Here is a 22,432-nt window from a genome sequence, read left to right as displayed (position 1 = left end):
TGCCTAGCGAGGCAACAGATAAAGCCAGGGGCTGAGACACAGCAGCTGCAGCAACTCAAGCATCACTGTGAGGCAGCTGGTTGGGACTTTTCAATGCCACATTATATGTTTGTTATATTTCATAGTAAAATATACTTATGAGTCTGCAGCCATGTTCCTAGCTATGTCAGACAAAAAGGCAGGGCTGAGTTTAGTCTGGAGTTATCACATAAAGATTGCCTCCATGTCCTCAGCAGCTATTCCTCTGTGTCCATGAATAATGGTTTGGCTAGATCAGGGGTGGGCAATCATTTTGACTCGCGGGCCACAATAGGTTTTAAAATTTGACAGAGGGGCCGGACCGAGAACAGATGGACGAAGTATTTGTGTGAGCTAATATAAATGACACATGAAAGCTATTGCATTAAAGGATTTGGCCTTTTAAAGGTAGCATTACAGGGATTAGGTCAAATGAATGAGGTTTAATTATAATACAATTTTATTTAATGATATAATTTGGACAAGTTTGGCGGGCCGGATTAAAAAGACCAACGGGCCGCATATGGCCCCCGGGCCTGGGTTTGCCCATGCCTGGGCTAGATTTAATGAATGAATGAATATACTTATTAGATAGAATGTTAGAGTACAAGTACAGTCACACAGAAGCATGTATTACAGTACAGTACAGTACAAGTCAAACATCCTGTCTAAGAGGAGCATTTCAAAAAAGCCCTTGCGGTCTTGTTTCCGTTGAAAGTCCTTCGTACATAAATCATCCACAATTTTAGTTTTCTCTTAAGCAACAATTTGTGTGTTTTTAGTTGTTTTTTTTTACCTATAGATTTTATATTCATCCAAGTCTCTTTGTTTGGTGGGATTATGCAAAAACTAATAAACTGATTTGCATGAAACTTGATGGGAGGATGGGCCTCGGTTTAATTTAACTATTTTATAAAGTAAATACAAGAAAATCAAACCAAAATTATTACTATAAAAAGGAAAATACATCATCAAAATAGTTAAACCTACCCTATAGGAGTGTGTTAATTGTTTAGCCTCTGATAAATTATCTTTACAGCCAAGAACACTAGGTGGCAGCAGTGCAGCGAATGAGCCCTAAAAACAGCACGAAGAAGAACAAACGGAAGCGAGCAGTCCATACTGCCGGAAATAATAAAGAAGAAGAAGAAACGGAAGCGGGCAGTGATTGTGACAGTTTCGAGGTAATGCCTGAGCTCACTTTGACATTACAATTCAAACATTTTGTTTTTTTACGCCCGACGTCACTTTAAAACCAAGAAAATTGAGTAATGATAAATATGCCAAAGGAGTGAATATTGCTGGATTTTGTGACGTTACACAGTACAGTAGCGGCTAGCAGCTAATGTTTACATCAGAACGGCACAGAACACAATCTCTGCAGCCCAGCTCCAGTTTAGCGTTCATTAACATGCAAGTGTTGAATGTACTTTACCCCCCCCCCCCCCCCCCCCAGTTTTATTTAGTGACTTATATTGCACTTAGCAAAAATGTTCAGTGTCGTCACGTTTGCATGAAAGATTTCCCAGCTGCAGAGGCGGCTGTTATACATGTCTTATTAACAATAGTCAGTTATTGGACGTTTGCTTATTTATAATTTTTTTGCTCTCTTTGTTCACCTTTCAGTGAACTCCATGATCCAGCTAAGAACCTCGGAAGAAGAACAAAGGAGTTTTGAAATCTCCCAGCTCAGACAGGCGGCGCTACAAAACGATGACAGACTCCTTAATGAGATGCTTCGTCAAGAAATCTACAAGAAGGTCATAAACTGCCGAAGCGGCTGGGGCAACGCAGGGACGTCTCTCCACGCTGCGGTGTCCACCGGCCATCTCAGCTGCCTCCAGGTCCTGCTAGCCCACGGAGCGCTGGTGGACTGTGTGGATGTCAAAGCCCAGACGCCTCTATTCATAGCCGTTCGTGGGAAATACCTGGAATGTGTCTTAGCGCTACTTAGAGTCGGCGCTAACCCCGACGGGAGCTCGTCCAATAACTGCTCCCCCGTTCTCACCGCTGCAAGGGAGGGTGACGTGGAGATATTAGAGGAGCTGCTTCAACACGGCGCAGAAGTGAACTCCCGCTCCAAAGTCTTGCTCTGGACGTCCAGCGCGAGGGTGTCCAGCGGGCCGCTTTACCTGGCTGCCGTTTACGGACACATAGAGTGTTTCAAGCTGCTGCTTCTCCACGGGGCAGACCCGGATTACAACTGCACCGAGGCGAAGCTCCTGAGTAACATCAAGCAGCCCAAAACCGTACTTGAAATGTGCCTCAGGCACGGCTGCGGCGTGGAGTACGTCCAGCTTCTGATCGACTTCGGCGCAAACGTCTACCTCCCCACGCTGATCATCGAGAAGTCCACCAAGCAGAACGAGGCCGTGGAGCTGCTTCTGGAGGAGCGAGGTATGGAGCCCGTTAGCCACGTGTTGTCCTCAAGCTGGATAACAAGCGACCGTGCATAACAAATAAAGTTACATATAGATACAAATGTAGAAAAGTATTTATAAAAATGAATTAATAGCATCAAATCAAATTTAACTCGTATTTTTCACATATTTGGTACCAAATGATGTGATTATACCCGGGAACCTTTTGTATGGAGCCGTGTCTCATTTCCAAAAGACCATATTCTGACATTCTCGCAAGGTTTCCCTCCTTCCTCTGGATGGTCAGACAGAAAAGCCTAAGCGTCTCTTCTGCAAGTGAATAAAAAATAAAAATCAGCTTGTGATGAGCCGGATCGAGAATGCGTTTAGCTTTGTGCGCTGCTACTTACCGGACACGATGGCTGCTTTTCTAGATGGCTCGAATCGATCATTGAATTACAGTTGACACAATCAAATGTTTGACATTTGTATTGATAAACACCAAAGAAATCCCCTCCTGCAGGAATTCTCTGACGTCTCTCTGCCCTGCTGTTTAGGACTGCATTTTGTGAACATGTTAAATTCTCCAATGACCGCTTTGGAGATATTTCCTTCTGTTAAATCCAATCAGTAATCTGCATCTGAACCGAAATTAGAATCGGCTCTTTCATTATTTTGAACGATCAAAATGGCAATAATGAAACTGTTCCTATCATCTTCAGGAAACCCAAAGGCCTTGACTTCCCAGTGCCGACTCGCTGTCCGAAAGCACTTCAGAAAGATCAACAGGATCCATTGTATCGACCAGCTGGAAATGCCAACGCGCCTCCTTAACTTCCTACAGCACAAGCCTGTGGAACTCCCCGTCCTGTAGCTCCCACATGTTATATGAACTACAGCGAGTCTGATTGACAGACAGGCTACCTTCAGGGTTTAATGACTGTCTGTGTATGTGCTGTTCTAAGACTGTCCATTCAGCGAAAGCAGTAAATGTGTTGAAGTGGTGTGGACCTGTGTTTTATTGTTAGTACTTAACCGAGGGCTGTCTGTGAGGGAAACACTTTAGTCTTCTGTTGCTTACAGATTAGTGGATCAGAACCAGAACACATGAAGCTCCAGACAAAGAACGGTCTGAAATGTCTACAAATATTACATTTTAACATTAAAACCAATTTATGGATTCAAAAATCAGTTAAAAATCAACTCTAATTTCATTTCACATGTCATGATTGGTGTATAAAGATACCAAGAACAATTTAGAACCTTCTGGTGATGGTCCAGTAAATCCAATTATGATGCGAGTGAGCTGCTTGGTGGAGGTTTGTGCTCTCCGAGTGCTTTTCATTGTGTGCCTACAGCCGGAGAAGCCGTTCTGTGATGCTTAAGAGCTTTCATTTTAGCCAAATGCTAACCAGGACAAATCTAACAATGTTAAAAAGGTAACAGCACATCAGGCACAAGCCAGTCGGGTTCATCCACTGGGGACTATTAAAAGTACTACTAAAAGTATCAAGAAACATCAGAGATGTTTGTTTAACATCTGTAAGTAAATACTCTTAGCTGATAAAAAACGATGCCCACTTTATAAATCACAACATAAATACAACTGAGGATCATTTGGTTGTTTAATTATATAAATACTCGACATTATACAGCTTGAATCTTATCTGCATTTCAATCATTCGACAAAGTCAACAACATTCTTCCAGTTTCTGCCCTAACAACACGAAGGCACTAAATCTGTCTGGACAATCACTTGGACAGATTTCTTTTTGAAGAAGATTAACAAGAAAAATATGCCTGGAATGAGTGGATCTAACAAAAGCAACATTTGTAGATTCGTCACTGTAATTGTAGCATGATGTGAGACGGTGCAAAAGTCAGAAATGTTTTTGTAAAAATAAAGAAAATCTAAATCCTGTCAAGGATTTACTTCATTAAGTAATAAAATGAAGGGGGGGGGACTTCAAGCATGAAAATAAAGGACAACGAACAACTCCTCAGCTTCATTCATTCTCACAAAGCATTCTGCAAAAAAAGGTTCTGCGTTTTATTTGCGAAATTCAAGTAGCAACATTTCAAACAAAAATTAATAAACAGTGTTTCAGTTTAAAATAAAGAAAAGCCCATTTCATTTGGTCCCCTTTTTAAAAGCACTGGATGACATCACCGCTGCTGGTTCTGCTGCTGCGGTGACCTCAGCCCAGCCCTACATCGAGTGACATCATCACAATGAAGCCCAGGATGGCCGTCCAGGAGGCCAGCTTCCCGTTCCCACTGGTGGACACAGAGACACACGATGGACTCCCGTTTCACTCCTTAATACGTCTGTAATAAAGATCTGCCCTCTTCGTTCTCACCTGACTTGAGCCTCAGGTATGATGTCATCCACAACCACGTAGACCATCGCCCCGGCAGCGAACGCCAACGCGTACGGCAAAAGAGGTTCCGCCAAGACGACGGCAGAGGCGCCGAGCAGCCCAGCAACCGGTTCTACCATGCCGCTCAGCTGGCCGTACCTAAGGGAACGCACGGTGAGAAGATCTGCTAAAAGGCGTGCATCTACCGGGCTGCCTGACGCACGCCCTCACCAGAAGGCCGTCCACGCCGACAGCCCTGAACCTCGGAGCGGCAGGCTCACTGCCAAACCTTCTGGGAAATTCTGGATCCCGATACCGATGGCCAGATTTCTGAGAGGGAACAAAAGCACAAAATGTGTGAGCCCACATCACATTTTGTTTTGTTGTTTCTTCTCCATATTGACAGATTGCAGCGGTTTACCGTTACGAGATGCGTCTGCTTTTACGTATCATCGAAAATATAACAAGACATGCAATTCAGAAATCAGTAGAATGTTAAAAGTTAAAGAAAACATATTCAGCTATAATAGGTGTTTGAGCTGAACATGAAACGTCTGAACATTATCATGCACAAAAAGGCTGACGTGGTGATTTAAATTGAGCATGTTAATATAAAATAAGATAAACCTTCATTGATCGCCAGAGGGAAAACTGAATTGAATTAGAAACCATGACTTAACTATCGGTAACTATCTAACTAGTTAGTTCTAGTTTTAAAGATGCCACTAAAATACACAGAGCACAACTGAATGATGTCATAGATTTACACTGCAAAGATATTGGATAATCAATATGTTGAAGTTAAAACTCATCACAAAGACAGGTCAGGTGACACACGAAGTAGTGCTCTTTTTCCCCCTTATTATATATTGTGCACTTATTCAACATTTTGGGCCGTGGTGCAAATCAGTGAAGACTTCTTCATGGAAATGTTTAAGTTGTTGGATTTTTGCATCAGTGCTACAAAGCTGTGTTCCATGATTTTTCTCAGTTAGCAGGACAATCGAAATGCCCCAACTACGCCTCTCTCTGTGTGCAGTGGCATAATCTATCCACTAGATGTCACAGCAGAGCAGTACCCTGGAGAAAGTCCACTGTTGTGACCCCCCCACCCCCAAATGGACAGCCCTGTTGCCATGGAAGTGGCAAACTTGTCAGATTTAGCAGAATGGATTCTTGCTCCTGAGGCTATATGGCACCGTTTCATGGCACTGTTTTATTCCCCCCCCCCCGCCGCCAATTTAGAAAACAAATAATAAAGCTTGTTCCCTCGAGATGCAGATAACAGCTGCTTTGTTCTGACTAAAGAGCTGCCACCAATCACGTCGCGGTCTCTAGTCACACTGCAGACAGTAGATGTCAGGAGTACACAACACCGGACCGATGCATTCTGCTACTTCAACTACGTCAAAATCATCCTGCTGGGACTTATAATTTTATATCCAGCTGTGATGCTGCAGAGAATGTCTGCATTTTCCCATATTTAATAACGAAATGGAATACTTTATTAGCGATTAGCCCCTTTCTTCCCTACTTCTCTGCATATAAAGGTTGCAGTCTGGATAAATGATATTCAGTGTATGTAAAATATATCTATGTTTGCCTTGAGACCATTCTTACCTGGCGCTTTCAAAAGTCGCAGATGAAGTCTTTCCTACGGCCCCGAATCCAACGCCCACAGCCAAGCCCTCTGAGGATAAAAACAAACAACAACAACAACAACAAAACAGACGGATAATACTTGTTAGTGCATCATGTGTTTCTGAATTTAAAGCACTCTGAAAAAGAAAGATTCAGAGATCTGGACAAGACGGAACATCAAGGGTTAACAAATAGTAGGTAAATGATTGGAAACATCAAGTGGGGAGACATAATAAAAGAAAACCCCGCTATGAGCCTGTGGTTTAGCGCAGAGCGTTCTCTCAGAAAGAACGCAGCGATCTACTAACGGTCCACGAGGGCGACTCTCGAGGAGGGACTGCTTTGGTGTCTTATCTTCAAAATATTTTCTCTGATGAAATTGTTGAGGCTTCATTGCCTTATTATTTTAACATTTACACAACTGCTGATGGATAATGGAGTTAAAGGTGGAGGGTTCTACTGCAGTCCAACGAGAGGATGTCTTTCCACAGTTGTGGCCGCTTCTCCCAGTCCTATCTGCATTCCCTGCACACCCCCCAGCAGCATCCCTCGCCTCTGTTGTCCCATTTGCCTGAATTGAAATAGCTGCCGTGTGCATTTAGAGTAAACACAATTTAAATTGAAGAAGAAAAGGACACTGCTTGATGTATCAGTGTGAATGTGTTTGCGTGCAGATCAGTTTACCGTTTTGCATTTTGTACAACGGAGGCAGAGACACTTCACGGTGAGTACCGAACAACCACAGCGCGCTACTCCGCTAAACCATGCTAATCTAAAGCGTTGCTCCTGATGGCTGACCAGAGCGCTGAACCCACGGAACAAACCCGGAAACATCAGAAGAAATGATCTCAAAGTTTCCCGAATGAGGTGCACGTTATGGTTTGGTTTACTTTCTCCCGATTTGAACGCAGGTTTGGTATCACATTCAATCACGAACGCAAGGCTGCAGAGCTGAGATCAAGACGCACGACTCCGAAGGGCCAATGACGGAAAGTGAGGCACAGTATTCCGGAAACAAAACCAAGCACAAGAAGGAATACAACACAATACACTCTAGAATACATTTCAGTATATTAATAAGTCAAAGTGTGGGCCCATTTGATCTTTTCATTACAGGCCACTGGAAACCATCTGAAACGCTGGAATGTCAGCAGTGAAAAAACCCGCGGGCTGATTTTGAATAAAACATAAGATGAGAGCGTTCCATTGGTTGGTGCTGATAGTAAGGGGCGCAGGGCAGACGAGGAGTTCAGCACTTAGCTGACATAAAAGATACGAGGCCACAACAACAACACGCTCCAAGTGTGGTATCTCACACTGATTTTTGTACAGTGCTCTAGTAGGAAAAAAAATAATGTTACCCTTTGGATCAAGCGCAAGACGTTTATTCCAGTAGCAGCTCAGCTGTAACGCCGGCCGGTGCACAGCTGGAGTTGTGGAGCATTTTGTACGACCCACTAGCTCAAGGTTTTTGTTCCAAAACGGAGCCCAGAACTCGTAGGGGAGCGCTAAAAGCCCCCTCGCCTGGCAGATTTGACTGACGAGACTCGTGTTTTAGGGTCTTTGCAGCCTCTCATGGCCGCTGAATGAAATCTTCATGGCTTGTTATTGTGTTCAGGAAAGCAGAGAGAATAGCTGCATTCCACAGCCAGGAAACAGAGTTGATGTGACTTCAGTGTCCAGAAATCCCAGAATACTTTTTCAAATATAGATTTGTTTCCTTTCTTCTTTTTACAGCATTCTATGGTCTTATTTTCAGGGCCTTGAGTTTCTTTTACCGCTAATAATCTCAGAACATTTAATCTCCTTTCCAGTTCACGTCAGCCTTCTGACAGGAACGAGCTCATTCAACCGGCTTTCATGATGCCCAGGTCTGCACAAGGCCTGAAGATTTGGATGGTCGCCCTCGTGAGCCTGTGAAGGTCAGGATTACCTGAACCAACTCTTCTCTGTGAAGATACCTAGAGATGTTTACAATATTGTCCGAGAAGCGTCAAGGCAGCATTCAAATACAAACCAGATCAGATAATAATAAAGTGCAATAATGGTTGTGTTATTCAATGGTGGGATGAGACTGAAAACGGTGCGACTCACACCCTCCAGATCCTGTTAGACAATGCAGTTCGTCAATATGGTTCAAGTCTAAATGAGGAAATAATTTTAGAATATACAACAGGCATAGCCTTAATTGCAAATATGCTGCCGTGATATTTTATACAGTGGACTATGCAAATATCAGATTTGAGAACAGAGTCATAGCATTTTTGCCGCCGTTGGTTTGTCGGTCTGTCTGTTAGCAAGATAACTCAAAAGGTTTTGGATAACATTTTCAGGACGTGTTGAGAATCTTGCTTTATTGACGATTGATCAGCATGCCCAGAATCCACATTAAAATCAATTAAAAACTTCTCTGGCTCAATCAGACCTGGGATGTTGTGGATGGTGATCGCGAGGATGAGGAGAAGAATTCGCCGCCAGCTGCTTCCTGCCATTTCAGCCTCCGTTTGTTGTTTACTTCCCGTTTCCTGGCCGTCTGAGTTCCCTGACTGAGGCCCTTTCCTCCTCTGGTACACATCTCCATTCTCTACTTTATCTGAATTAATAAAACAGAAAAACAAAAAGACGTGCAAAAATGAGTCAACATTTAAACACACAGACATCAATATTTCCTTTAAATCTAGACACCAGTATTCCATCCTTGATGCCAACTCCGGGGATTTGTAGGTTACAAATCTCTCCAAACATCGTTCCTGCTTTTAATTCCCATCTGACTAGGTGAGACACTTCAACAGACCTGCCCCCTTACAAGATAGTCCTGTTAACTTAGTAGATATTAAATCATTTTTAGTTATTTTAACAGTTTCCCCTGCTCTGTTTTTCAATCCATTTATGATTTCCCCCCTCCAAATAGTTTATATACGGTAAGCAAAAAATGAACTAAAACTAAAAGTGAATCGAACAGGCCTCCGTGGGGACATGCACAGCAATGAGAGCCTTTCTTGCTCATATGTAAGCATCAAGGATCTTCACTGTTCTGCACTGGATCCAGAAGGCATACAAAATACAAGCATCGCGAGTTTGGTGAGGCAGAACGATGGAGCCAGAAGGAAGTGATAACAGCAGGTTTTTAGTCCTGGGAAAGAGGGCGGCCGGTGATAACAAGTCCCAAGAGGAGACTCCGGTAAATATAAACACTCAGCACTGCAAAAATGAGGCTCATCAAGACCTGCTGCTTGAACGTCACTCAAACAGAATGCTGAAAAGGCGTGTCGTTCAAGCCTCATGCAAAGAGAACCCTCTCTTCAATCGCCTGAGTTCCAGGTGCACAAGGAAGACTTTCTGGATTAAATGGATCAAAAAGAAAATCAACAGACAAAACGGTTTGTTACAGGAGTAACTAGGTTTATGCATTTCTAATTAAAACGACGTCCATGATGGTTTTATTTGCAGCTGGAGCGGCTCAGTGCTACAATTATCAATGAAAATGAAAGTCGCTCTGGGTATGCCCCATCATCAATACAAATCTTAGAAATGCAATCTCCTTTAATGACAGAAAGACAAACTTAATGGCTCAAGACAATATAATTAGCACAAATCCCCCGCTGAAGGTTGCAGGCGATTTCACACCTGATTGGCACTAAAAATAAACATGCTGTTACTTTAAGTCTGATCTAATCTCTGCTTTTTGCGGACGATGTTGTCCAGTTGGCCTCATGGAGCCTAGACTCCAGTCGTATCGGTCTGTCTACATTCCTACTCTGACATCTGGTCATGAGCTCTCTTCAATCGCCCGAGTTCCAGGCGCCTCGGGGAAGACCGAGGACACGTTGGAGAGACTATGTCTCTCGGCTGTCCTGGGAACGCCTCAAGATCCCCCCCCCTGGAATAGCTGGAGGTGTTGGGGAGAGGGAAGTCTGGAACTCCCTGCTGACACTGTTGCCTCCGCGACCCGGCCCCGGATACACGGTGGAAGATGGATGGATGTTAGTTATGTTTTTACTATTTAGTCGGTTTTTATTGTTGTATTTTTCCACAGCCTCCACTTTTAGCTGAGAGTATGTATATAAGATGTGTGCTAAGGGAAAACTGTTTGCTGATTGATCTGCATTTCAATCAATCAAAGACTAGGACAAAATAAGCGTGCATTTGTGGGGTCTTAAATCTGGAATTTAGTTCCACCCACCTTCATGTCTGCAAACCGCACACTCTGCTTCTCGTACACTTGGTGACTCAGTCTCTTTAGCGCCGCCTGATCTCTGCTCTACAGCCAAGGAATCAGATCTACACTCACCTACCTCCGTTTTCTCTGCATGCTGATTGGACCCCCAGTAAAACTCCTTCAGCTCTCTGTGGCACAGACCAATTTGTCTTTACACTCCACTGCCTCTCAGTAATCACACTCCTTCTCCTCTCCTTCATCGAAGCCACATATCACCTACACAGCTCCGTCTTCACTCTCTACAGCCCAACCTTGACCGAAACCTTATAATGCAAGATATAATTATACTAATTATTAGAGTTAAAGAAACAGTGAGAAAACACAAAGCAATGTTGGTTTTGAGTCTGTGTGGGAGATGAATGGGGCCTGGTCAAATGATATTAATGCCCATTTTCTTGCCAACGTGAAATATGACAGCATTTTTGTTTTTAGCGCCATACTTCCAGTGAAGTAAAATGTCCCAATCATTAAGCAGCTGTTTGTAGTTGTGTATTTTCACATGTTGCACTACTCATATGTCCAATGTCACCTGGCGTTTGCCTGCCATTCTGCATTGCATCAGGTATGCGAGTGTTACTGTCTCACACTGACACATGCCAACGTTAACACCAAACTCACAGAGCCTCAATCCCAATCTGTTATCTTTCATCACCTCAGCAACATCGTCTCAACAATCATTTTAACAGAGAGTGACTATTAAAGTACCAGCTGTAGTTACCTTGACAACCAGAACAACACTGAAACAAACAAGCACTGAATTAGAAAAGTGAAAATATTTCAGGTGCCCTGACAGTTTCAAGAGGGCCGATGACGGCGGATGATTCTTGTTATTTTTACAGGAATCAGATTATTTTTTCTTTAAACTGGTCTAAAAAGAGTCACTTTCCAGCTAATCCATATGAATGCAAGCTGGCTGTTTGGTGAAAGGCAGCGAATACCATTTGTCATTCACATTTCAGGCTATTTGAACAACATTCAGACAACATGAACTGAAACAGTGATCTCAGAGATGACCATGAAAAAGCTGCAGAATTACACACACACACAAACGTACAGAAGGAATGCCGGAGAAACGCTGCACGTCTGTATTTTTCATATTTCTTTGCTTTCTTTTAGTTGCGGCAGCGCCTCACTGTTCGCCAGTAACCCCGACCATTCATTACCAGCCACCCGGGAGCTGCCAACTATAACAGGACCAGTCTGGTATTTGTGTCTGAGCAGCCACAATTGAGGTTAAAGTTGATTCTCGGAGCAGAATTCTGTGAGGTTTCACAGCTCAGATACGCATTTTAAATCTCTTGAGAATGATATTTCTACCAAATTTAATATTTTGCAATATTCACTTTCTGAAGTGGTTCCTCCAGCGCTTTGTTAGCTTTTCACCTCTATTTTCACACAAACATATTTTAGCAGCTTGGAAAAGATCTAATCTGCTAATAGTGAGAGTAAAACAGAGGTGGAGGATGGAAAGAGCCCCAAATATCATTTATTGTTCTTTATGCTTCACCTCTGAATTATTTGAGGAGTGACGGATTCATGGTTTTGAGCTGTAATATTTTGACTGGTACGGCTGCCAATCAAACGTTTACAATTGTAACATGGCTTCCTTTGACCATTGCGGGATTATGCAGGATTGTAGAGAGAGAGTTGTTCACATCAAGTAGCTGTTTGAATATAACTGAAACAGGCAAGAAGGGTTCAAACCCCACCTGTGTGGAGTTTGTACGTTCTCCCCGTGTCTGCGTGTGTTTTCTCCGGGATCTCAGTTTTCCTCCCTCCTCAAAATTCATGCAATTTAGGTGAATTGGGCACCCTAAATTGTCCGTAGTGTGTTGGTGTGCGCGTGAGTGCACGTCTCGGTGTGGCCCCATGATGCGCCGGCGACATGTTCGGGGTGTACCCCGCCTCTCGCCCCTAAGTGAGCCGGGCTGCAGCAACACCTGTGACATGCAAGGCGGAAGAGCAGCTGGGGGACGAGACAATCGTCTCATCTAAGAAAACGGATAATGGGACGGTTTGAAAAAAGAAAACAGCCACAGACAGCATTAATAATTTGCTGTGACTCACGTAAAGATTGATAGCCACACAGATAATGTGTGAGAATCATTGCAATAAATTCATTTTTCATTTAAAAAAAAAGAGCGTTCCTCAGATAAAACCTTCAGAGAACATTGTGTGAGATATCGCTTTCATTTTGCAGTGGAACAATCAAAAGAAAGGAAAGGAGTTAACTTGACAACTTAAATTTGGCTCAACAAAATTAAGTAATACATTAAATTCATTGTTTCCTTACAGCATCAGAGACAATAGAGAAAATTAAACAAGTAAATAATGGTGATACTAATGATTTGTCTTAATGACAATCAATTAACGTGAACATGAGCACCCATTGAAAGAGCTTAACATCTTTGTGTTTCTCCTAATCACTGTAGAAGCAAAACAAAAATATGAAGGCTGAGATTAATGAATAACACCTGACAAACCCCATTTCCTGTGGTTAGTCAGGCGATGGGTGCTACTAATTGCTGTCGTTATTAGCAGCAGAGAGGCTAATAGTCCATTTCAGGTCCTGGACAGAGCTGCTCCAGAAATGACAGGGAACACAGGCTGCATCCAGACTGGGCTGGATACAATCAACGCAGGCTTGCGAATTTCTTCACTTGTGGGTTGGTCATAAAATCATAATCTTCCATGATCTTAACTCCTAAAGTCCATGTGCAAATTGAACCTGAACCATTTAAATCAAAATTATTCATTGTGTATTTAAATTTGAAAGTGCATACTTATCGATTGACTTGATGACCTCATTAATTAAAGTCATGGTCTGAGATGGGTGTGACCGAGGCCCATTTATCCAATTAAAACACAGGCTGAGGCAACAATTCCATTAAATTCCGCAAGACTTCTTACCTCCCAAGGAGGCTATGATTTTGACAGGGTTTGTCTTTTTGTTTTTTAGCAGGATTACAGGAAAACTGCTGGATGGAGCTTTGCTTTAGATCCCATTCAATTTTGAGAGTGATCCGGATACCCATCTGGACACAAGAAAATAACAAATATCTGAATTTCCAATTACATATAATGGAGCCTCTACAAAAAATAATAATAATTTTGTAATAAATGCATTCAGTTCACTCACCAAAAATCACAGCCATAAAGGGGTCCGATATGCACTGAGGTTAATTCTTTGCATTTAAGTCATTATCATGTACGTTACACCAAAGCAACAATTTAAGAAAGCATTACTTACAGCTGATCAATGGTCCTGTAATGACCAATTAAATGTTTGTCCTGTTTTCTGGATGCTCTCTTGGGAGATGGTTTTGATGAAGAATACTTGAATGTAAAGTTTGTTGAGGTAATTGTATAAAGATTCAACTGCTATACTCTATACATGCTATAATTTATGCCCATTGTGAAGTGAAACAGAGTGCAGGTGTGACAGACTAGCAGCGTTTCAGAGAGTGACAGCATGTGAATGAGAGACAGAGTTACTGTTGCCAGGCAGATATATAACCCTGACAGGGATACCATGACAGTGAGAAAGCGTGCACGCACACACACTAACTGTATCATAACAAGAGCATAGACACTTTTCTTGTTTAGGCTAATTGTATTAGCCAGGAATTAGTAGTAGAATTACATTACAACAACTATTACAACAACATGCACGTGAGATTGTTAATCCTATAATCCTTAAAAACTACAAGTCCAAGTATGCACTGTACAATATCAGAACTACAACTAGAACACACTGCAACAATTAATTGTTATGTAAAACCAGAAACACACATTGTAACTTAAATTGAGGAAGTGTGCAGTTTAAGATCGGGTAAGAAACGAGATGATATATCTTTGAGACTGTTGGCAAATCATAGTCTGTCCTTTAAAATGACCCTCCTCGCTGTCCAAAAGCAGTAGCAGAAAGTTGAAACGGAACCGCGTGTGACGATGCTGCACATGCTTTGTTGAATGTAAATCAAATCAAACGTTTTAGTTTGTTAGTTTAGTTTAAACCGTACATGTGTACAGTTGAAAATACCGATTGAGAATCACCTTTCTCAACTTGAACAAAAAGCTGAGCTACTCAGATGTGTACTCGATGCACTGCTTGTGTTGTTGCACGTCATTAGAAAATGTCTCGACTTCGTCTGAAGATGATGAAGGTCATGAAAAGGAACTTGATGTTTGAAGACCCGAGCACAGTAAAAAACCAGAGAGAAAAGCAGATGAAGCGTAACAGTGTGGGACACATCAGTTAGGTTTATGGCCATGAATCCTGGACACCGCAGTAAACAGCAATCTTAGGTTTGTTAAAAACATTTCCTTTTGTCATTGGAAAAGAATTATTGTTCCACAGTGCTCTGGTAATTTGCAGTATATTCCTGCCCACCTGTCATCATTTCTGTTTACCTCCTCATCTCTTAGTCTCAGTTTTTAGCCACTATAAATAAAAATGCACATTATGCAAAACGCAAATTATATGAGTCAGTAACATAAAGAAAAGAAAAGAAAACCAGACTCGCATAAATAGCTTTGGTGCAATTGTCTTTTCTTTTCTGTGTGTCATTATCAACCGTTAAATTGAATGTTATTCTATAAAGAAAAAACTACCGGGACTTGGTATTTGATTGCTCGTCAAAGTTGAGTGGGAAGCATTGCTGGATAAAATAGACCTTCACACTGCAGAGATGTTCATCAGTGTTTCCAACTGGTCTTACCGATAGCTACTTAACTCCTTATCTGATAACAAACACTTTCCAAGAATAATGTCCTTTACGACATACAATGACATAGTTAAAGATGCATGCGAGTTTGACGGCAAGGTCATCAGGTCTACTCTCAATACTCTATGTTTTGTTGCGTTGTATCTACAATGTAAACACCTGACAGTATGCCAACTAATAAAAGCAATTGAAACACCTGACTCAAGACAGTATCGTGCAATTAGCAGGCAAAAATAAATAAAAATACAGCTAATTAGCAAGTCAAAAGTGTGTACTGCACCCGAAAACGACGAACCCAAACGACGAAACCCATGTTGAAGTGAAGTATTGTGTTACACTAACTAGCACGTGGCCTGAGAATGCCGTTTGACTGCTTTGCTTTAAAAATAAATAGAAAAAAGAAATGTTTTTCTAATCTAAAAATGATGCCAGTATTATTCCATATCGTGTAAAGAATTATGTTCGTGTTATATTTTGTTTCATCAATCCTGCCTGCAGTATTCATTGTTTAGCATCACAGAAACCATACAAAACGACCAATATAAGGTTCCCCAAATGTGAACCATTGTTTTTCTGTTCTGCTAATTGCAAATCGACTCAAGTGAGCAGAAATAAGGAACGAACTGGATGTCGTATAAATGCAGCTTCTACGCAAACAGCTTTCCTTGATTATGTTCATTGGTGATTGGCCCATAACCAAAACTGCTGAAACTTTTACGAGACTAATTATTTTCTTCATCAAAGGTAACTGTGTTGTGATGCATCTCTGCAGCCGTAGAAAGAGAGCAGAGTAGATCTAATAAGCAAATATGCTTTAAGCAATAAGTCTCTGTGGACCTGGTGGGTTCTTATGTCAGACAGCCTGCTGAGAAAGGCTAAGCTCCGACAAGGGAGAGATTCTGTCAAATAATTACCTGCTGTGGTTTCTGATCCTTCCAAGCTTCACGAGATTGATACCAGAAAAATTAAACCGTGTACCGAAATGAAAACAATGCAGCCTCCATGTTTCTTCCAATCCGTTTGACAACCTGATAGAATAAATAATGTATAAATGAATAATAAAGGACAGCGGTACATTTGGTGAAATACTCTCACTCACTCAGACAGTATTGTGTGTAACCCAAAGGGTCTTACTCTATGGGGGGCAATTATTTCTCCATCTCTGCATCCTCTACAGATCAACAGCAAAGGAGGCAACAGTGTCCATTCTAAAAAAAATCCAATAAAAAGGTCCAGTAGAACTGGGATAGAACGCAGGACAGAGATTAGAGGAGCATGTCTGAACATCAGATGAAATTAAATGTCCTTTGATTGTTCCGTTTGCTGCTGAAGCTGCACTCGCTGGAACCAAGATACCGAATGGTCTCATTTGATCTTTGGAACAAAGGGAACAGATAGAACAGCGTGTTGGAATAACAACAGAAGAAGAAGAAGAAGAAAGTCTCGTGGGAAAGCTGTGGTGAGCTTCACAAACCAGCTTCAGTCTTCCAAGCAAGAGCTACTTCCAATAGCTTGCTAGCGGTGCCTTTCTTAATGGCACACACTTTAGGGGCTCTCTCCAAAATTGATACATTTTGAACAAGGGGTAGGCAGGTTGCCAGTTCATCCCAGCGCTAGCAAATAGAGACAAACTGCCAGTCCCTCTCCCACCTGTGGGCAATTTAGAGTCACCAATCGGTCTCTATTGCTTGTTTCGGACTGTGGGAGAAACATGCATGCATGTTCTTTAACGCATCGCTCATTAAGTTACACTGCAGTAGCACAGCTCATGAATAAAATGTTGATTTACAAATTGGTAATTAAAATTTCAGTTATAAATTGAGTGATACATTAAAGAGTGTTTCCTCTTGGCGTGCGTGTAGCTTTTAAAACATAGGTACACATCTCAAAATTAGACTAACTTTGGGCTTAGTAGATCAACATGTTAGAAAAAAAGACAATATGCAGCATCCACATTCATATACCACACATCTGTAGAACCCAAAGGGTGGGATTTATTGGCTTGTTTATTTTCTGTGATGACTTTTCAGCCTTTGGAAACAACAGGACATCTGAAAAATGGAATGATGACGAGCACAGGAGCAAAACGAGCAAAGAAGCTTCAGATTGAAAAAACGGACCAACCAGCAATGATGCATAAATTAAAGGTAGAGAAACCCCACGCACCAAAAACTAAACAAATAGCTGAAAGACATTGGAAGACAAATGGGCGTTGTGTAATGCTGTGTAATCTTACCACATATTAAAGAGATGTTTATCTGTGTTTGTGTCAAAGCTGAATTCCCCCATTCCCTTTATACGTAATATGCAAAAGGTGGAAACCAAATTGAAACTGAGCATTAGCTGTTCAACGACATTTTGAGAAACAAAGTCTTGCTAAGGCAATATGCCGACGGCCATCAGCGGAGGCGACATACCGACACATTCCTGTGCCATAGCAGGTCGTAGCAAATTATTGGTTGCCTGAAAGATGTCCAACATACATGCAGCATGTCAGATCCTGTCCCACAGACATGTCTTATGTTCAAGAGTAAAAATAGCCACCTGAAAACAAGCTTTTCTCATGATATCCCCTCAAAAGGTTGTCATCACTTTACACTTTAGTGAGTTTAACCTCATCAGTGTATTTATGCAAACTAGGTCAGAATACTTTACCAACAACCCACAAGCGTTTATCTCCCCCCCCCCCCCCCCAATTATAAATAATTACGTCACATCATCGAAAACCACCAGGCCTAGCCCTGCGTTGGTGTTGAGCTTTTAATAGAGTTGAGTAAAGTAGAGCTGTGCATTCGCATTACTCTGAACTTGTCATCCGCTTATTTCTCATCTCTCTTCTCCTTATAAAGAAGAAAAATGCTCAATATCCCAGTCTAGGTCTCGAACATCAGCACAGAGCCTCATAAATATTGCAAGCCGAGTTCAGAATAGTGAGCGCACTTTACAGAAATGCTATCAAGAGCACAAAGGCTTCCAAAGGCAGAACTGTTATGTCTAAGTTCTTGTAAATGTACGTGAAAGGTACAATTACTGTATCAAGTGTGTCCATACAGACCCCCCCCCCCACCACACACACACAAGCACTGTTCACCACCTCTGTAAATCAAGGTATTACTGTAATATGTGCAGGACTTGCATGTGGAATGTACTGTATAAGATGAGAGTCCCAAACCCAAGAGAAAACATTAAGGAGAGTTTCTCAACCGGTTTCCAGATTGGAACAGAAACCATAAATCGGAGAATTCCAGAAAATACAACCCATATTCCAAAAAAAGTTGAGACGCGTTAAAAGAGTCATTTCAAAATTGTACCTCTTCAATACAACAGTAAATGTAACCCAGTCCCTACTTTTTGGAAACATGCTGCATTGATCAAATTCAGAATGAACATTTGTAATTATTCATGAAGTCTCAACTCATTTAAAATTAGGGTCGTTATGTAAATAAATAGATTCAGCAGACGAAGAAATTAGGACAGTGAAAAGAAGCCATCAGAGTGCTCATCAATGCAGTCGATCCTGTGCCAAAAAAAATGCATGCAACACTGGATTAGATGCCAAATAGTGGGCCTATCACTGACTTCAGTGACGGTGCATGTCTATCCTGTATTTGTGTGGGTTTTAGGTGACCAGCAATCAGTTGATGTGGGTATATGAAAAGGAGGCTTGCCTGAAAGAGGTCCTGCTCTACCTATCCTGATGCTCATCTCCTCATCCACGAACTGGAACGATGGCTCCTCTGCCTTATCTTTGGGCAGCTTATACTCGCCGGGTAAAGCCAAGGCCACTTGGGCATCAGAACCTACACCCTGCAGATGACAGGAAAAGACAGAAATACAAATCAAGATCAAGTGCAGTCAGTTACGTCATCATAGTATAAATAGGGATTAAAGCAGCTTCCTTTGTTTTGAAACATATATGTGTTAACTCATTTAGTTTTTTCCGATAACGGTCACTTCCAATTGAAAAAAATTAATATTTTTTTTACACAAGAAATTCATTTTTAGTAAACTTTATTGTTTAGACGCTTTTGTGTTTATTTATAGAAACCAAGGATGCAGTCACATAATTATTTAATGTGCCAGCTTAAAACCAAAAGGCTGTTCAGTGGTCATTTTATGATTCCCAACTTTCTCTAAATCCGAGGAGGTTCTGCGGACAGTGGCAGGAGCGTTGGGATGGCCCAGGATGGAGCGCATCACCAAAGTCTCACATCAGTGCTTAAAATCGCCTCGTCTTGGTGCCGTGTGTGAAATCAGCACCGCCTCAAACGAGATTATTTTCAATACACGACCTCAAGAGCAGGTAATAAATCAAGACCCATCTGAAAGTCTTTGCCTCAGGTGATATGATTCAGCTTTATATTGCAAAGTAATACGTCTTAAGACGTAGATTAAAGTGGCAGGGTGAATTAATTGTTACATGAAATGTTTTAACATTAGGAGTTCTCTGAATATGCAAAAGCAAAGTGTGGTGGATCAAAACGTAATAAATAAATTACATTTTCACTTAATCAGTAATGCACTACATGTTTTTGGGAACTGGCAAATTGACACTTAATTGTGCGAAACAGAGACACGTGTGTCTGAAATTGCTTGCGGAGATAGAACTTTCAGTCAGCACTAGAGGCTCATTCAGTCAACCTCTTTCCTTTTCTCCGAGCAGGACTGAGTAAGTGGACAGGAACAATGGCGTGCCCATCTGCACCTTCTATTAGAGCGATAGAACAGCAATCAGTCATCCTAATCAGGCTGTTCATCGCCTGCTTTGTCATGCGAGACCGAGGAACATCAGTGAATTTGTCCAAATTGAATCATCAGCACGGCCAATGTTTGAGATGACTTTGGAAATGGAGAAAACGAATCGAGGACATCGGATTGGAGGATGAGAACTTTGTCAATACGAGGAGGCAATTTGAGATTACTTTGCAGAAATAATGGAAGCACTCTGCCGACAAGTTAAGCCTTTTATTTCAAAAGAATGGAGTCAATAAAATTTGATTTGCAGTGTTTTAACAGTTCATCTGTGTGATGGTTCAATACAGTAAAGTAAATTATGCCATGAAATTATACTTACAAAGAACACATGTTAGCTGAACATCTATGCCAAAGTACTTTCATGTACACTTGTATTTGTCCCTCATCCTAACACTGGATGGAACCAAATTCTTCCTTATTTTACAGATGAACCTGAACAAATATTCTCTTGGGTTTTTGACTGAAGTTACTCAGAAGTTTCTCGGACCACAGACGATGTGCATGCAGTGAAACCATTCCAACCCCTTTTTTTGGACCGCACATAGTTGACACAATCTATCGAGTACCACTGATGAAGATCAACCGGAGCTAAATACTAGAGGACAAGCCGCATTGCTTCATCTCTCCGCTGCCGCGCTGCTGTGACCTTTGCTTGTGATTCATGTGCATTAACACCTCCTGTATATGAAGAGTGAGCAATGAGCCATCACTCCTTTCTGCCATGACTGGTGCACAACTGGCAATCATACTGCTTTTATCTTTATTAAACTGCATACTCAGAGGTTCTTTCTGCATCTTCGTTGGTGGACATTCTAAATAACCTTTGTATTACACAAGATACACTTGCCATTGGCTCATATCCTCCTGCTCCTTGTTGAAGAAGGAAGAACCTGCCGATGTCGACAGTACAGAGCACCGGGACTGAATATGAAAGGGCTATAGTTATTTGATGTTCAACATGAGACATGTCTCGGTGGACCTGCCATAGATTGGCGAGGAAGTCAGAAGTTGAAATAGAAGGGAACTCAAAATGGCAACTGCCCCCAAAAACTTAGATTATTGACTTGGCACAGTCTGTTTGATCACGGAGGCCAACTTTCTCAAGCAGAACTAAACTTCCATGTACCGGTACATAATTTAGCAACCTGGACTGGCTGGATCAAAGTTAAAAAAGAAACTAGGTTGCAGCAGCAGGTTGGCAGTATGTGTAATGATTTTTTTAAGTCCGCATGCCAGCTCAGATGCTGAGATTTGCAATCAAAATGACCAACGGTGCTCATCTCTGTATCGATCCACAAAGATTTACGTGACTGGAGCAGAACAGATCAAAGAGTCATTACGGCAGAGGTTCATCTTCATCATATTGAGGGGATTCCAGTTCATTTCAGAGGCAATACTCAAGACATTGTTAATACTGAAGAAATATTTAAGAGCACGTCACATCCGCGGCAGAAATGGCCTCAATTAAAATACAGTAATATAAATACTCATATCAGGAAGATAGAAGATTGTCTTCTTTGGCTGCACTTCATATTCCTGCTCATACAGTTAACGCAAGCACACACACGTCCAATGAAGCCGTTCAACTGAAAGTAGGCATGTAATTATTGATCAACCCTGAACATGAAATTGTGTGTGTGTGTGTGTGTGTTGATGAGGATGTGCATACGAGCTGACATCCTGCTACATAAATGACCCCCGGTCTTGCACCCAGCTCCTAATTAATGAATTATTAAGTTGTCGTAGACTCAAGGATCAGCTTGGCATTAACAGCACCCAAGGCACACTTAGAAAACCACGCATCAATACGTGTGTAATAAGGCATGAATCCTGCTGACATTCGAGTGGGGATGGGGATAATGATAGCAAACTGATATTCTGTAACGCTTGGAGGGAAGATGAAAGCAACAAAATCAATTTTTGAGTGGGATATTTCTCCAGATTTAGGAGCGATTCCAAGATATAAAGGAATTGTAAGACATTTTGAGAAACGCGTCTATTTTAAATCAGCAGTTAGAAGAGAGTCTGGTGCAGACTCCTGCCAACAAGTATTGGAGAGTCCACATAAGAATCAATGCAAACAAAGAGTGTTCAAGGTGTCTCCGAGATTTCAGAACAAAAGCTACCAATGATCAATATTTTGATGTAAAATTCTGGAAAATAATATAATAAACTTGCAGAAAGAGGCAGCGTAGAACAAATTGAACGAAAAGTACAAATCAATGCTTGAGGCATTCTATTTCTAATGACATTTTTGTCAAGGATTTACATCTTATACTGACTTTTCAAGTTGCATTTTATACTAATTATAGCTGAAGCTTAATCATTACGAATCGTGATCTTTTAAATGCC

At 41.6% G+C, this 22,432-nt stretch overlaps 2 protein-coding genes across 3 annotated transcripts in view; one reads left to right on the top strand and one right to left on the bottom strand.

Annotated features, from left to right (window-relative positions):
• The first annotated feature begins 1,168 nt into the window (after positions 1-1,168).
• LOC137915809 (ankyrin repeat and SOCS box protein 12-like) lies at positions 1,169-3,293 on the top strand. Of its 2 annotated transcripts, XM_068758929.1 has the most exons (3): positions 1,169-1,202; positions 1,645-2,415; positions 3,101-3,293. In XM_068758929.1, the coding sequence occupies exons 2-3, from the start codon at positions 1,653-1,655 to the stop codon at positions 3,250-3,252; spliced, it is 915 nt and encodes a 304-aa protein (XP_068615030.1). In that variant the 5' UTR covers positions 1,169-1,202; positions 1,645-1,652; the 3' UTR covers positions 3,253-3,293. The 2 variants fall into 2 exon arrangements, with proteins under 2 accessions (XP_068615030.1, XP_068615031.1); XM_068758930.1 differs by lacking the exon at positions 1,169-1,202 and having other exon boundaries at positions 1,638-2,415.
• Positions 3,294-4,547: 1,254 nt separating this feature from the next.
• LOC137915810 (zinc transporter ZIP11-like) overlaps positions 4,548-22,432 on the bottom strand; it is a 29,446-nt gene continuing 11,561 nt past the window's right edge. Inside the window, exons 2-7 of the mRNA XM_068758931.1 lie at positions 19,015-19,132; positions 8,805-8,972; positions 6,359-6,428; positions 4,970-5,068; positions 4,739-4,897; positions 4,548-4,655 (exon numbers count right to left, since the gene is read on the bottom strand). Coding sequence (XP_068615032.1) covers positions 4,577-4,655; positions 4,739-4,897; positions 4,970-5,068; positions 6,359-6,428; positions 8,805-8,972; positions 19,015-19,132 — 693 coding nt within the window. The 3' untranslated portion in view covers positions 4,548-4,576. The remainder of the gene's footprint in view (positions 4,656-4,738; positions 4,898-4,969; positions 5,069-6,358; positions 6,429-8,804; positions 8,973-19,014; positions 19,133-22,432) is intronic.

Source organism: Brachionichthys hirsutus, unplaced genomic scaffold (genome assembly GCF_040956055.1).
Source record: "Brachionichthys hirsutus isolate HB-005 unplaced genomic scaffold, CSIRO-AGI_Bhir_v1 contig_876, whole genome shotgun sequence".
In the NCBI taxonomy this organism is placed as follows: domain Eukaryota; kingdom Metazoa; phylum Chordata; class Actinopteri; order Lophiiformes; family Brachionichthyidae; genus Brachionichthys; species Brachionichthys hirsutus.
Note: the sequence above shows the minus strand (reverse complement) of the source record. Positions and strands in the feature narration are given on the sequence as shown.